Raw genomic sequence first — 11,904 nt, 5'->3', positions numbered from 1 at the left:
GCCAGTATTCTATTTATGGGATCATCTACAGTTTAATAAAATTCGTGTTTGCTATACTCAGCATAGGGATAGTATCTGTGTGTTCTGTTTTGCTTTGATGCATTTCAGTTCTCCTTGTGTTTATAGGTATTTAAAATATTAATTTAATTTAAAAATATTTATCATATGGACTTGGCAAAGTGAACTCCTGGAATATGACAATTGTTTATGTTATTTCTACGGATTTAACATTAATCCCGCTAGTTAATTACGTGAGTTCAAAACTATATCAATCCCATTCAAATAATCACATGTAGCCGACTGACGGCGATGAGTGGGTAGGCTGCGCCTTATCCTTACGCCGAGAATCCTACAATTTACAGTTTTCACTCGCTATATCGGCGTCTCACATTTTCTGCTCACTCATGTGATTCAATGCGCTGCCACTCCCACATTACTAAGATTCGCCCTGTGAGTCCTGGTTTGGAATACAACAACCAATATCTTGGGATCCGGCGGGACTTTCCAGACGGTTAATCAGTGCAACAGCGAGGACAACGCGGCGAAAACACACCGATTGTGCGTAGGTGGTACTAAAAATAGATTATGGTTCGACACGGGTATAAATTGTGCTTATATGAATGGAGTGGGATACAAACGGCACGAGACCCCACTGTTTCTGTTCCTCTAAACTTCAAGCGTTTTGCTGGTTACGCGGGAACTTAACATTGGAACATGGTGCGAGTTTACAGCGAGAGCAACGGGATCCAGTGCGAAGAGGGGGAGATAAACGGACTTCAGTCGGGAGACAACGTCGCTGTCCTGATACTCCTCGACCACTGTAGGGCAGCGAGGCGACAGGAGTGCCTCTCGCGTCTCGCCATGGCTTTCCTACTGATATCAAGTTTAGCTGTTTTCTTCTTTTTTCGGATGACTCCTCAGGTAAATGTTGAATGGCAGTGTGGTGGCACTGGAATCTTAAGACAGGCTTAAGATCATACAGGTGTTGAAACGACAATGCCATGAGGTACGGACTAGCGTCTGCCAGAAGCCGTGGTTATTGAAGCGGTTTGGAACCGTCAGTCATTTGACAGAGGCGCACGGCAGAGTTGACCATTTGCTTTAGAAACCAGGCAGGTCAACCTGAGCTGGCAATGTATAATGTTTTTCTAAAAAAAAGAAAGTTTTTGAATCAATAAGCTCAAATGCAGGTTATTATGAAAAACTTTATTGTACTTTACTGTAATTTGATCTCAGTTCAAGAAAAGATCTTCTTGGCACAACAAGGTAGCAACAGACCTACGTTGAGCATAAATAAATACTTAATACTATGATAATTTGTCTTAAATATTAATAACAAAAGTAAATAGAATATAGAAAAAGTTAAATCATTTTGGTCTATATGTGAGGCTTAGGCTTGAGTTAGGCTTGAATTGTCATTTATTGCCTACCTTGGAAAATGGTATCAGAATTTTCCTTCTTGGATATTAAGGAAACATCCTGAGGATTTCATAAATGTTTAATATGTTGTATTATAATTTGTCCTGGTGGCGACAGAGGTTGTGGAATACGAATTGGCAAAAAGGTGTCCATTAATACCTGAATTCACCTGCTAGTTTATGCTCTTTAAAATCTAGCTTTTGTCACTTTTTTGTCTTTTTTCAGCATGTGGATTCTCCTCGGGAATACGGTAGGTATTATTTATTATTTTCAAAAATAGTAGTGACGAAGTAGCAATTTATATAACTCCTTATTGCTGAAAGGGTATGCACCTGAAAATAAACTATTTGTGGAACCTGAAGAGTTGAATGCAAACGGCAACCTACACAGTGTTTACGTTAAAGGGAAAGAAAGCAGTAAAACTTAATTAAATATATGATTTCAGGAGCCTTAAATGACAAATGATTGGATGTAACAAAAATAGGCATACCCGGCGGGTCCCCAGGAGGAAATTTGGAAACCACTGGTGGAGAGTACATTGCAGAACTACTTGCTTGATTGACCGAAGGCCTTCGCACATGGACACAATACAACTAAAGAGACACAGGGCTATACCGAAAAACTTGAATTTCAAATAATGTTGCACACTCAATGCCCTCACTCCCCCCCCCAACCCATCTCATGTTGTTTCCCATGCATACATAGAGCATGAGATTAGTGTGTTAATTTTGTTTTTCTTTACTTCACAGGTTTTTCACAGTTTCGCCAACAACGTGACAACCCGCATGCACACCTGACAGGTATGGCTCTGTTATTAATGATCCAATTCACGCAAAGCCAGTGGCTACATCGAGTTAAGTAGGCTGAAGTTTGCCTGCTATGTCATGCTGCAAAAATCAGATTTGAATTTGGAAGGCAGCCCTTCGCTGGTGTTCCCAGTTCAAATCTAATTTTTGCAGCATGACGTAGCAGGCGAGCTTTCACCTACTGAACTCAATAATAATAATAATATTTTTATATTCGTAATTCGTTGTATGACTGTCTGTGACTGAGTGTTTCTACACATGCCTGTGTGTGAGGAGTGGAGTGAGAGGAAGGAAGGAAATTGTTTAGATTAGTGTGCACAATTATGTAAAATATATACAGTGTACATTTTAATAACGATGCTTGTTATAAATGGAAAATGTGATTAGTTATAATAGCAGCAGCAGAACTAGACCTAGAGGTGAATGCTCGGACCATGCAACTAAGAGCAGGAGTGACTGCTCACACGTCACACTCAATATCTAAAGATGACATGAAGGGCATTATGTTGAAGTTTAATTCCACTGGCAAATGCTACCTTCTTAATTCAAATCTGCGTTATCAGGTGAATCTTTCAATGTGAGCACGTGGGCAACATGCCTTAAACTTGCTGTTTTTGATCATTTCTCTTAAACATGCAGCTGTTGAGTAGCTTGTGGTCGTGGTGCAGCTAACTAGCCTTGCTGCGAGCAGTTAAGTCCGCGATAACCAATGTGGAAAAATGGAAAATCGGAGGGAATAGTAATTGGCTCTACCAACTGATTAATACAACTATGCTGTTATTACTGCAATGGCGTACTCAAAAATGAACGCCCCTATGCAATCAAAAATTTTTATTCTATTTAAAGTAATGATATGTAAAGTTATGTTTTCTAAGTTCATAAACAGGAGAATAATAGAAATTTCCTATTGATGTAAAACTTTTAGTTTCTAAACACAGCGGCTGGAGCTCTGACGCGTTATGTGTCCATTATGTGTAGACATATTCACTGTAAGTTTACTTCTGATTGGCAGCCCACTAAATCTTGATACTGCTGATTTGTTAAAGGGTCAATGCCGTGCTACACAATAAACATGGTCTCTGAATAACAATACAAAAATCCACTGAACAGCATGAGAACTTTGTTGCTTTCAAGATTAAAAAAAAGATAAAAATCGTACCCTTGTGCTACTGTGTGGCCTACTTTAAGGCTGAAAATAGTAACTGTCATGGGAACACCTGGTACCGCAGTAACTTGAGAGGAAGAATTTTTTTAATTGCCTACTTTTCCCTGTACTCAAACCTGCATCTCCAGTTTCCTTCACATTATGTCAGTACCTTGTTGTGGGGTTTCCTGTTATTAAACTGAATGTGTGCTTTTCTAAGGTGTCATGGGAATGCACAATAGGTTCATAAAAGGGCTGATCAGACTCACTTGCTGCGCATTAAAACTGTGGATGTCCTTCCCTGTCAATTCACCTGGTTGTTTTTTTTTTTTTTTGTCAGTTCTGGCCCCTGCTGCTCTTTGCGCAACAACCAAAACGAACACCCTGGCATGGGAACCGAAGGACGGGCTGGCACACACCGACAGTTTCCACTATGACAATAAGAAGCAGGCCCTCGTCATCCAGTCGACGGGGTTTTACGTCGTCTACCTGCAGATCACCTTCAGGAAACCAGAGGAACCCGACGTCTGCGATCCCAAGCGCAGACCTATCCTCCTGACGGCCGAGGTGTATGCCGGAATCCCCGGCTACACCGAGTCCACCCTCATGACTCTCTACGAGTCCATGCCCTGCAGCGGACTGTACCGTAAGTCTGTGTTCACCTCTGGCATTTACCTGTTGGAATCCAACACCGAGCTTAGTGTGAACGTCAGTCATATCGACCTGGTTGACAGGTACAGTGAAACGAAAACATACTTTGGGGCATTTTTTTTTGATGTGGAAAAACAATAAATGCTGAAAAATGGTATGGTCTTTTGGGTAGGAAATCTACAATAATACTATCTGTGCTTGAATTATTCTGGTTAGTTTTTATTATTATTATTATTATTATTATTATTGTTATTATTATTATTATTATTATTGTTGTTTATTTTTGTTATTATTGTTGTTCTTGTTCTTATTATTATTATTATTATTATTGTGTGTTTTTAATGTATGATTAAACTGCTAATTTGAGAATTCACTGTATTTTCCAAATGGAAATGTATACCATAGAACCTCAGAGATAGGAACCTCTAGATTCAGTCACTGTTAATCCAGTATATGAAATTGCAAGTAAAGTTGTCTAAAATGTCTCCTAATGTTCCGTGAATTTTCGTCCCATTTTCTCTCATCTTCACTTGGGGATTCAAAGATATTCCAAAGGAATGACATTTATATAATGAATTTTTCAGTGGCTTTTTAAATTTGGTTTTTAAGAATATGGTAATTACCTATGTAAAATGAACTTCTTTACCTGGATCTGAAAGAAGACCGGTGTGTTTTACATTAAAATTTCACTTACATGCTATTACTGTGTAACTGTATACTATTTCTCAGTGTGGAAGGATGCCACAATTTATGCAGAGTAATTGAATAAATACATTCAAATTTCACATGCTGTCTTGCCTTGTTACTTTCATGTTGGAAGTTTTGCTTTATTAATGAAATTTTTGAGGGTATACATAATGGATGAATGGATGAAATTAATGATCACAAAAATATGATCAATAAGGTTTTATTTGGTTGTTAGAGAAGCTTGGCTTTCTACACTGAGCTTCAATAGGCAGAAGTGCACTCAGCATGCACGATTGCTATGCAAAATAATGTGGGGAACTCAGCTGTGTCAGGCCACTAAATATGTCAAATTCAAAAAGATGTAAAAGAGTAATGAAGCTTTATTGTGATCCTGCCTTTGCCTCGAAGCAAGGAAGTACTGAACCCCGGCTGAGGGCCCCTGTGTGTGGAGTTTGCATGTTCTCCACACTGTGTGTGGAGTTTGCATGTTCTCCCTGTGCTCCTGTGGACACAATAAGACGCTGAAGACGAAGATGCTTCTGCCCTCAGCAGGCACAGTAAGAGGCCGTCTCCAGTCTCCTCCCGTGCTTCACATCCTTGCCTCATCCTGGCAATCATTGTTCCACAAACTGCTACACATAATGAAATTGGCCAGTGAAGTTTTCTTTGGTTGTCAGGTCAGCTTGGTTTTCAACCCAGGGATTCAGTGGGCCACAAGCTATTTTACACTCAACATGCGCAAGCGAGGTTGTTTCCCATTATTTCCTAAGCTTTACTCTCTGGCCCCTTTTACCCGCTCCAGTCCCCATGTACATTCCATGATCATTTCAGGTAGGCTCAGGATGTAGGTAGCGCCCCTGCACACTCTTACATTCATGTCTGAGACGAGGTGAGTCATCCACAAAGAATGAATAAAGACCTGGATGCATCCTTGCTGACTATATAGCCTATTTTCCCATTCTTTTTACCCAGGCTGTAAATAACCTCCTCATTTCCAATTTTTGAGCAATCCTGTGTTCACTGGAAGAGCATAGTCATGGTTTCTGTGGTAAAGGTTTTAGTCACATATTGGTAGATAGGCCAATGTAAATTTCGAAAGTGATGGCATCACTCTGAAGTGAGAATTTGTCTGACAATATAGAAATTTGTTCACTGGAATCCCAACCTGGTTGTCATTTAGCTACTCCTATGTCCAAGAGAATTTCACTTCTGAATGACAATCAATCAAAATATTAGGTAAGCCATAACACAGTTTTGAAATGCCTGAAACAGACATTTTGTTTATCATAATTGCCTCACACACTCAAATTCTCTTGGACACTGAAATCCACATTCACTTGCAAGGGAAGCCATGCATAGAATGACGTTGAGAGATGACGTCATGTTGAGGAAGCGAGGATTAAACAGAATATGTTTATTTTCTGGACCGAGCTGTTTTAACAGAGCATTACCCCAGGACAGCTTTCAGCATGCTAAATACTGAATACAAGAGTTATTGTGTGCTAAAACAGCTGGTTCAGAAAATACATTTTGATAAGCAAGGACAAATTAAAAATATGCTTATTTTATGAATCCAGCGGTTCCAATAGTTTAATGCCCTTGTTAAAATGTTCAGCACTCCGAATACTGAACACAAGTGATATTGTGTGCTAGAACCCCTCACTTCACTTACATAAAAAATATATTTCATGTGATTTAATTTAATAATTAGTTTTAGAAATGAAATATTATCAATGAAATCGCCAAATTCATTAACAGGTCAGTCTACAGTAGACTAGTAGAATCAAAAAACAAGTCAAAACAAATTATATATCAGATCTTAAATTAAATAATAGAATTCAATAAGAAGCAGTCAATTAGCATAATGAATTAAAATCATACATTCTTTGTTGAATCCAGGCTTACTACTTATAAATCACAAAACAGAAGACATTAAACAAAACATTAAGCAATTAATTTGAGAATACCAGGAGAGAGAGAGAGAGAGAGAGAGAGAGAGAGAGAGTGACTGATAAGCCAGATTGATGGTTTTTGCTTGAAACTGGAATTGGTTCTAAAAAAATGGAGATTTCAACTTTCAGGCCTCAACACTTTTAAACATTTAAACACTAGATAAAAATATATTCAATTTAATCCTCACTTTCCTGAGAGATTGGAGGTTCCACCGAGATAAGATTTTGAGCAGACTGGTGAACTATATAAATTATACAATCTCTTCTGAAATTAAGTCTTTAAATTAAGTTGTAACCAGACATGGACCAGTTGCAAAGGAGAGAAATTAGGGAGGTGCCAGTAAATGTAAGGGGAGGTTCGCACTGAGTGTGTAGATGTTGATACAGAAATCGGAACTTATTTCGTCAACAGGACCCAGGCTTTGATGAAAGTTTGGATGCCATAAATTAGCTCAAGAGGACACAGTTTGGAAAGCTTCATTCCCTTTCCCATTTTATATAGGTCGCTTTGTAACCAAATGTGGAAGTTCCTTTTTTCCTTTCATTCTGAGTAACTACCTCGACAAATACCCCCATCGCCATGGACTCCACTGCATGCAAGCACAAATGTAGAGAGACTGGGAGCCTCCGTTTTTTCCCCGTGGAATTCATGGGAATATAGACAGAGTCGTTTTTCCAGGACATCATCAACGCCGTGATGTGAGCCAGCCAAAAGAGGTTCCTTTTGATCCATTGCAGTCAGCCCCTGCTATCCACTCCGCCCAGATCAAGGACACTGTCCCACCCCCCTGTGGTCTCCCCCTCTTCTCTTGCTGAATCTGGGGAATCTCTGGTGGCTGCGCAGGCAGAAGTGGTTCACTGTGTGGACTTGCCTGTAATATCCCCTGTGGGGGACCCAGCTCTGTCCCCGTCAGCCTTTCTTCTGTTTCTTCTGCAGGTTTTGGGTGAACTATTAGGCAGCTGCTCCGCATAAAAGGGACAGCTCCGTAGGATTCAGTACAAAGTCCCATAGCGAGAGCATGGCAATTTCCCTTCTTGCGGCTCCAAGGACACAGGAGGAGAAGGATTTATTGTCACCCACACCCTTCCGCACAGTGACTGTTGAAGTGGGGAGAGGAAGCTCTGAGGAGTTGACAGGCTTGGATATTTCCATGGACACCACCTCCGACAAAAGTAGTCCTCACCCCGCTTCTGGGAAGCCGCAGAGCAGGGCTCTCACAGAGAGAGGGCACCTCCGAAGGTCTTGCTCCTCTGTCAGAACAGAAGGGGATGGAACAGGAAATCAACCCATCAGGCCCCAGCCAGTGTTTTGCTTGCCCTCAAAAGCACGGTCTACACAGTGCAGTTGGAGCCCCAGCTTCCCACTCTCTGATCTCCCCACCACCAAGTTATCACACCTCCAGTTCTCATCCATGCACGTCATCCGTGAGACCAACTTTCTGACATCTGAAGTGGCCGGTCAGCGATAGAGCTGGATGCCTTCCAGGGACCGCCAATCCCTGTGCCCAGAGAGGGAGCTGATGTTATTACTGGCTTTGACCCCATGACAGAGCTGAGACTGTGGGTAACACTGGGCCACCCGACAGAAAATCATTTTTATTTGTACAACACACTTGTACAACAAACATGTTGCCTGGCTTAGAGTCGAATCCCTTTTTTTGTTAAAATGAGCAACAAAAGTACAGCCAGTGCGTGGCATTTCATACACTGACACAGCGTGTGGCATTCTACATGCTAACACTCTGCGTGGAGAGTGTGGAGTAAAATTGACCGTATGTCCCCCGAGAGATTACTCTGGTATGCGTACATAATTACACGTCTTTACTGAGTCCCTCTACAAACAGAGACCGAGGGACAGACGTCACTGCAACCATTCATTTCTATGAACTTTACGGAAATGCAAACACCTGACCAATTTCTGCTAAAACGGGCTCTGACTAGGCTCAACACAAACAGAGACCGAGGGACAGACGTCACAGCACCAGTCAAAACCAACTCAAATAACTCCCCCACAAGTTTTGGGAAAATTCCAGAACCCGCCTTTCTTTTAACTGTATAAAGTGAATGGCTTTTCAACTGTTCTGAGAGCTTTCATACAGACGTGTTGTGGCGCTGTGTGGATTCTCCTTTTCAGCCGAATAAAGGTATCTGAACTGAATATTGTGTGTAAGTCTGTTGGACTTACTGTTGGATCGACCGGGGGAAATTAAGGTAATTTCGGTGTGAAATTAATGTCCGTAAAGAACAACTGAGCTGCTATGCTAATGTATGTCAGTTTTCTGTTGGTAAAAAAAAAAGGCAGATCGATAAGGAAATTAGCGAAAAAGAAGAAAAAAACATTGACAGCAGTAAGAACAGCAAAGTGCATAAACATCTGCCTGACTGGTGAAAATGACACATCTGTGTGACCATAGCCACATACACACAATCCAAATGAAATATCAAAGTAATAAACTTGCAAACTTATTATTATTATTATTATTATTATTATTATTATTTCAAATTTTCAAAGATTCTTTTTTTACTATTGTTTAAATCACAGTCCGGTTTTCCCAAGTTGCAGCTCAGCATCTATGTTTAGAAAACGACTACGGTGCATGTGATTTATTACTTCTTTTTCTGTGTGAGAGTGTGGAGTAAAATTGTCCCCTGAGAGATTACTCTGGTACGTGTACATAATTACACATCCTTATTGATTCCCTCTACAAACAGAGACCGAGGGACAGACGTCACAGCACCAGCCAAAACCAACGCAAATAACTCCCCCACAAAAAGTGGCAGCTATTAAAGTATTAATAGCACACACATTATTGTCCGTTTCTTCTTCCAGATTAGCAGAATGAAAAACAGCAGGAAATTGTGGTGTGATATAGTTAAGAAAACCTACCGGACACAGCTATGTCTTCCCCCGGAACATGCCAGAAGTTAAACATAGAAATGGAAAAACAATATGCTGCATTGCTGAGCTAATACATTGTGAAAACTAAACAGCCAGGAGGCTAGGCAGACGAAGGCCGGTGTTTTGATTGATGTGGCAGGCCCGCTGTGGGCAGACAAACAGCCATATGGACAGATTAAAGACATGCTCAGACTGACTGAACTGAATTCACCAAGCTGCATCACATGAAGACACGCTTCAGCAGACCTGTGGACACTGCAACCATTCATTTCTATGAACTTTACGGAAATGCAAACACCTGACCAATTTCTGCTAAAACTGGCTCTGACTAGGCTCAACACTAGCTCCCTGGAAAGTTCCCTCGCAGAACCTCAAACATCTTGCCCTCTGAGAGCAACCAATCATGTGCCTCCATACTCAGGCATGGTGTGCATCATGCGCAGGAAGTGTTAATGCGCAGTTCACATGCATGCAACTGCTGTTCCATCACACCTGAAATCCTACAGCCCACCTACACAGTATCCAGGAGCTGTGGTGGAGTGCTAGAGGTCGTACAGTAGAATAAAATTCACAGTTGGTTGAGGTGGTCACTGTTATGATTCTCTCTAACCAGAGCCAAAGCATGTAGGATACTGTCTACTTGCAAAAACTGATACCTGAGAGTCAGGTAATTCATCTTGCCCGGTAAGGACAGAGGTTTAGGTGGCAATACTTGTCTTGTCCCTGGTGCAGTCGGTACTAGATCTCAGAATCTCATGTAGATGGACACACAGACATGCCAAAACACAGACAGACAGACAGATCCAATTTTAGCTAGATCCAGACACAGAGATACAGGCCGATAGCCAGACAGACAGACATCCAGACAGATATAAACACAAAAAATAAAATACAGATGACAAATGACAGCCTGCCAGCTAGACCAAAACATGGGTGGAATGCAGTGTATCTGGGGTGTGGAGGTGACTCATATTTACCAGCACTAATTTGTTTCTCCCACGGGATTTTTGTCTGTACCCTCGAATGTTCGAAATTTGATTTGATAGAATGTCTGAAAGGATGTGAGGGGGAGTTCATTTAATGTGGCTGTACAGCAAATCGGTTAAGGAACAGATGTTCCTCTGACAAACTGGAAAAAAACAACACTTAAAGCCAGTTCGTATTCCAGCGATAGAGTGTCCCTGTGACCGACAACGTGCGCTGGATGTCGCTGGTCGCAGTGACATTTGCTTAATACTTTGAGCAACTGTTGCCCCGTGGTCCCTGAGGATGCCACTCGAACATAAAATACACTGAACTTAGTTATTAACCTGTAGGCCGTTTGCTAGCACATTAGCTAACAGTCACACAGTTACTGACCCACAGATTCATACAGTCCCGTTTGTACTGCAGTGCAACGTGTACTCTTTGAAAGAGGTATGCTGCCGGTCTCAAACCCTGACCTTCATCACCCACTCTTGCACAACAAGAGATTTTATGATGTCACTGAGCTAAAGAGGGAATGGGAGGGAACAAATCACAGTTTTATTGCTTTTCTATGAATGAACCCACATATAGGTTCACCCACTTGTTCTGACACAACTCATCAACATAAGCACCTGGGTAAGAGTGTTTGCTAAAGACCTGAAATCTAATATCACAGATTTTATCAGTCACTTTCCCACCCTCAGTCAGCCTTCTCCCACCTTCAGATGGGTACAGTCAGGTGGAAGGTATGCAGTACTGTAGGAACATGCCCTCCAGTCCGCATTCTCAGTTCACCTTCCACACCACAAAGGAATAAAATGTTAAAAGTAAAAAGTCAAAGTAAAACGATTTTAAAAATCAGCACTAAAGAAGTCACAAAAGTCACGTTATTAACAATACGACACAACGAATACAGAACTCAACGCGCCAAATGGCAGATATAAAACCGAATAATGGATGAAACGTAGCCTTACCTGTGACTTACTGTAGCAAGATCATGTTCATGTTCAGATCATGTTTTTTTTGTTCCAGCCACAGTTGCGATCCCAGAATTTTAACAAGATGTGAAATTTTCTTTATTCAGTGCCTTATCATGTTTAGAGGGATTATTTGCCCTCTTAAATCACATCAAATTAAAACTGATCAAATTAAAGACTGAAATGAATCAGAAGGCTCCTCATTTTGAAAACGACTGGAGCATGTTGGTTGTGGTTCCTCCCCAATGTGGGTGCACCAAGACTTACAGAAGGGATGCCACAATCCAACCCAATAATAATAATAATAATAATAATAATATATTCATTTATAAAGCACATTTTCATACAGAGATACAGCTCAAAGTGCTATACATAAAAAACAAGAAAAAAAACCCATCAATAA

At 40.9% G+C, this 11,904-nt stretch overlaps 1 protein-coding gene across 1 annotated transcript; it reads left to right on the top strand.

Annotated features, from left to right (window-relative positions):
* The first annotated feature begins 380 nt into the window (after positions 1 to 380).
* Positions 381 to 4,805, top strand: si:ch211-158d24.4 (uncharacterized protein LOC560966 homolog). The gene is made up of 4 exons (XM_064308455.1): positions 381 to 921; positions 1,645 to 1,669; positions 2,169 to 2,219; positions 3,710 to 4,805. The coding sequence occupies exons 1-4, from the start codon at positions 715 to 717 to the stop codon at positions 4,159 to 4,161; spliced, it is 735 nt and encodes a 244-aa protein (XP_064164525.1). The 5' UTR covers positions 381 to 714; the 3' UTR covers positions 4,162 to 4,805.
* The last annotated feature ends 7,099 nt before the right edge of the window (positions 4,806 to 11,904 follow it).

Source organism: Anguilla rostrata, chromosome 14 (assembly GCF_018555375.3).
Source record: "Anguilla rostrata isolate EN2019 chromosome 14, ASM1855537v3, whole genome shotgun sequence".
Lineage (NCBI taxonomy): Eukaryota > Metazoa > Chordata > Actinopteri > Anguilliformes > Anguillidae > Anguilla > Anguilla rostrata.
The sequence above is the reverse complement of the archived record's forward strand: the minus strand, read 5'-3'. Positions and strand labels throughout refer to the sequence as shown.

What these genes read in the sequence shown, in the direction of transcription:
- si:ch211-158d24.4 (XM_064308455.1), top strand. Translation starts at nt 715, where the DNA reads ATGGTGCGAGTTTACAGCGAGAGCAACGGGATCCAGTGCGAAGAGGGG. An exon ending in TTTTTCGGATGACTCCTCAG is followed by an intron (nt 922 to 1,644) that starts GTAAATGTTGAA and finishes GTCTTTTTTCAG; the next exon opens with CATGTGGATTCTCCTCGGGA. An exon ending in GGATTCTCCTCGGGAATACG is followed by an intron (nt 1,670 to 2,168) that starts GTAGGTATTATT and finishes TTTACTTCACAG; the next exon opens with GTTTTTCACAGTTTCGCCAA.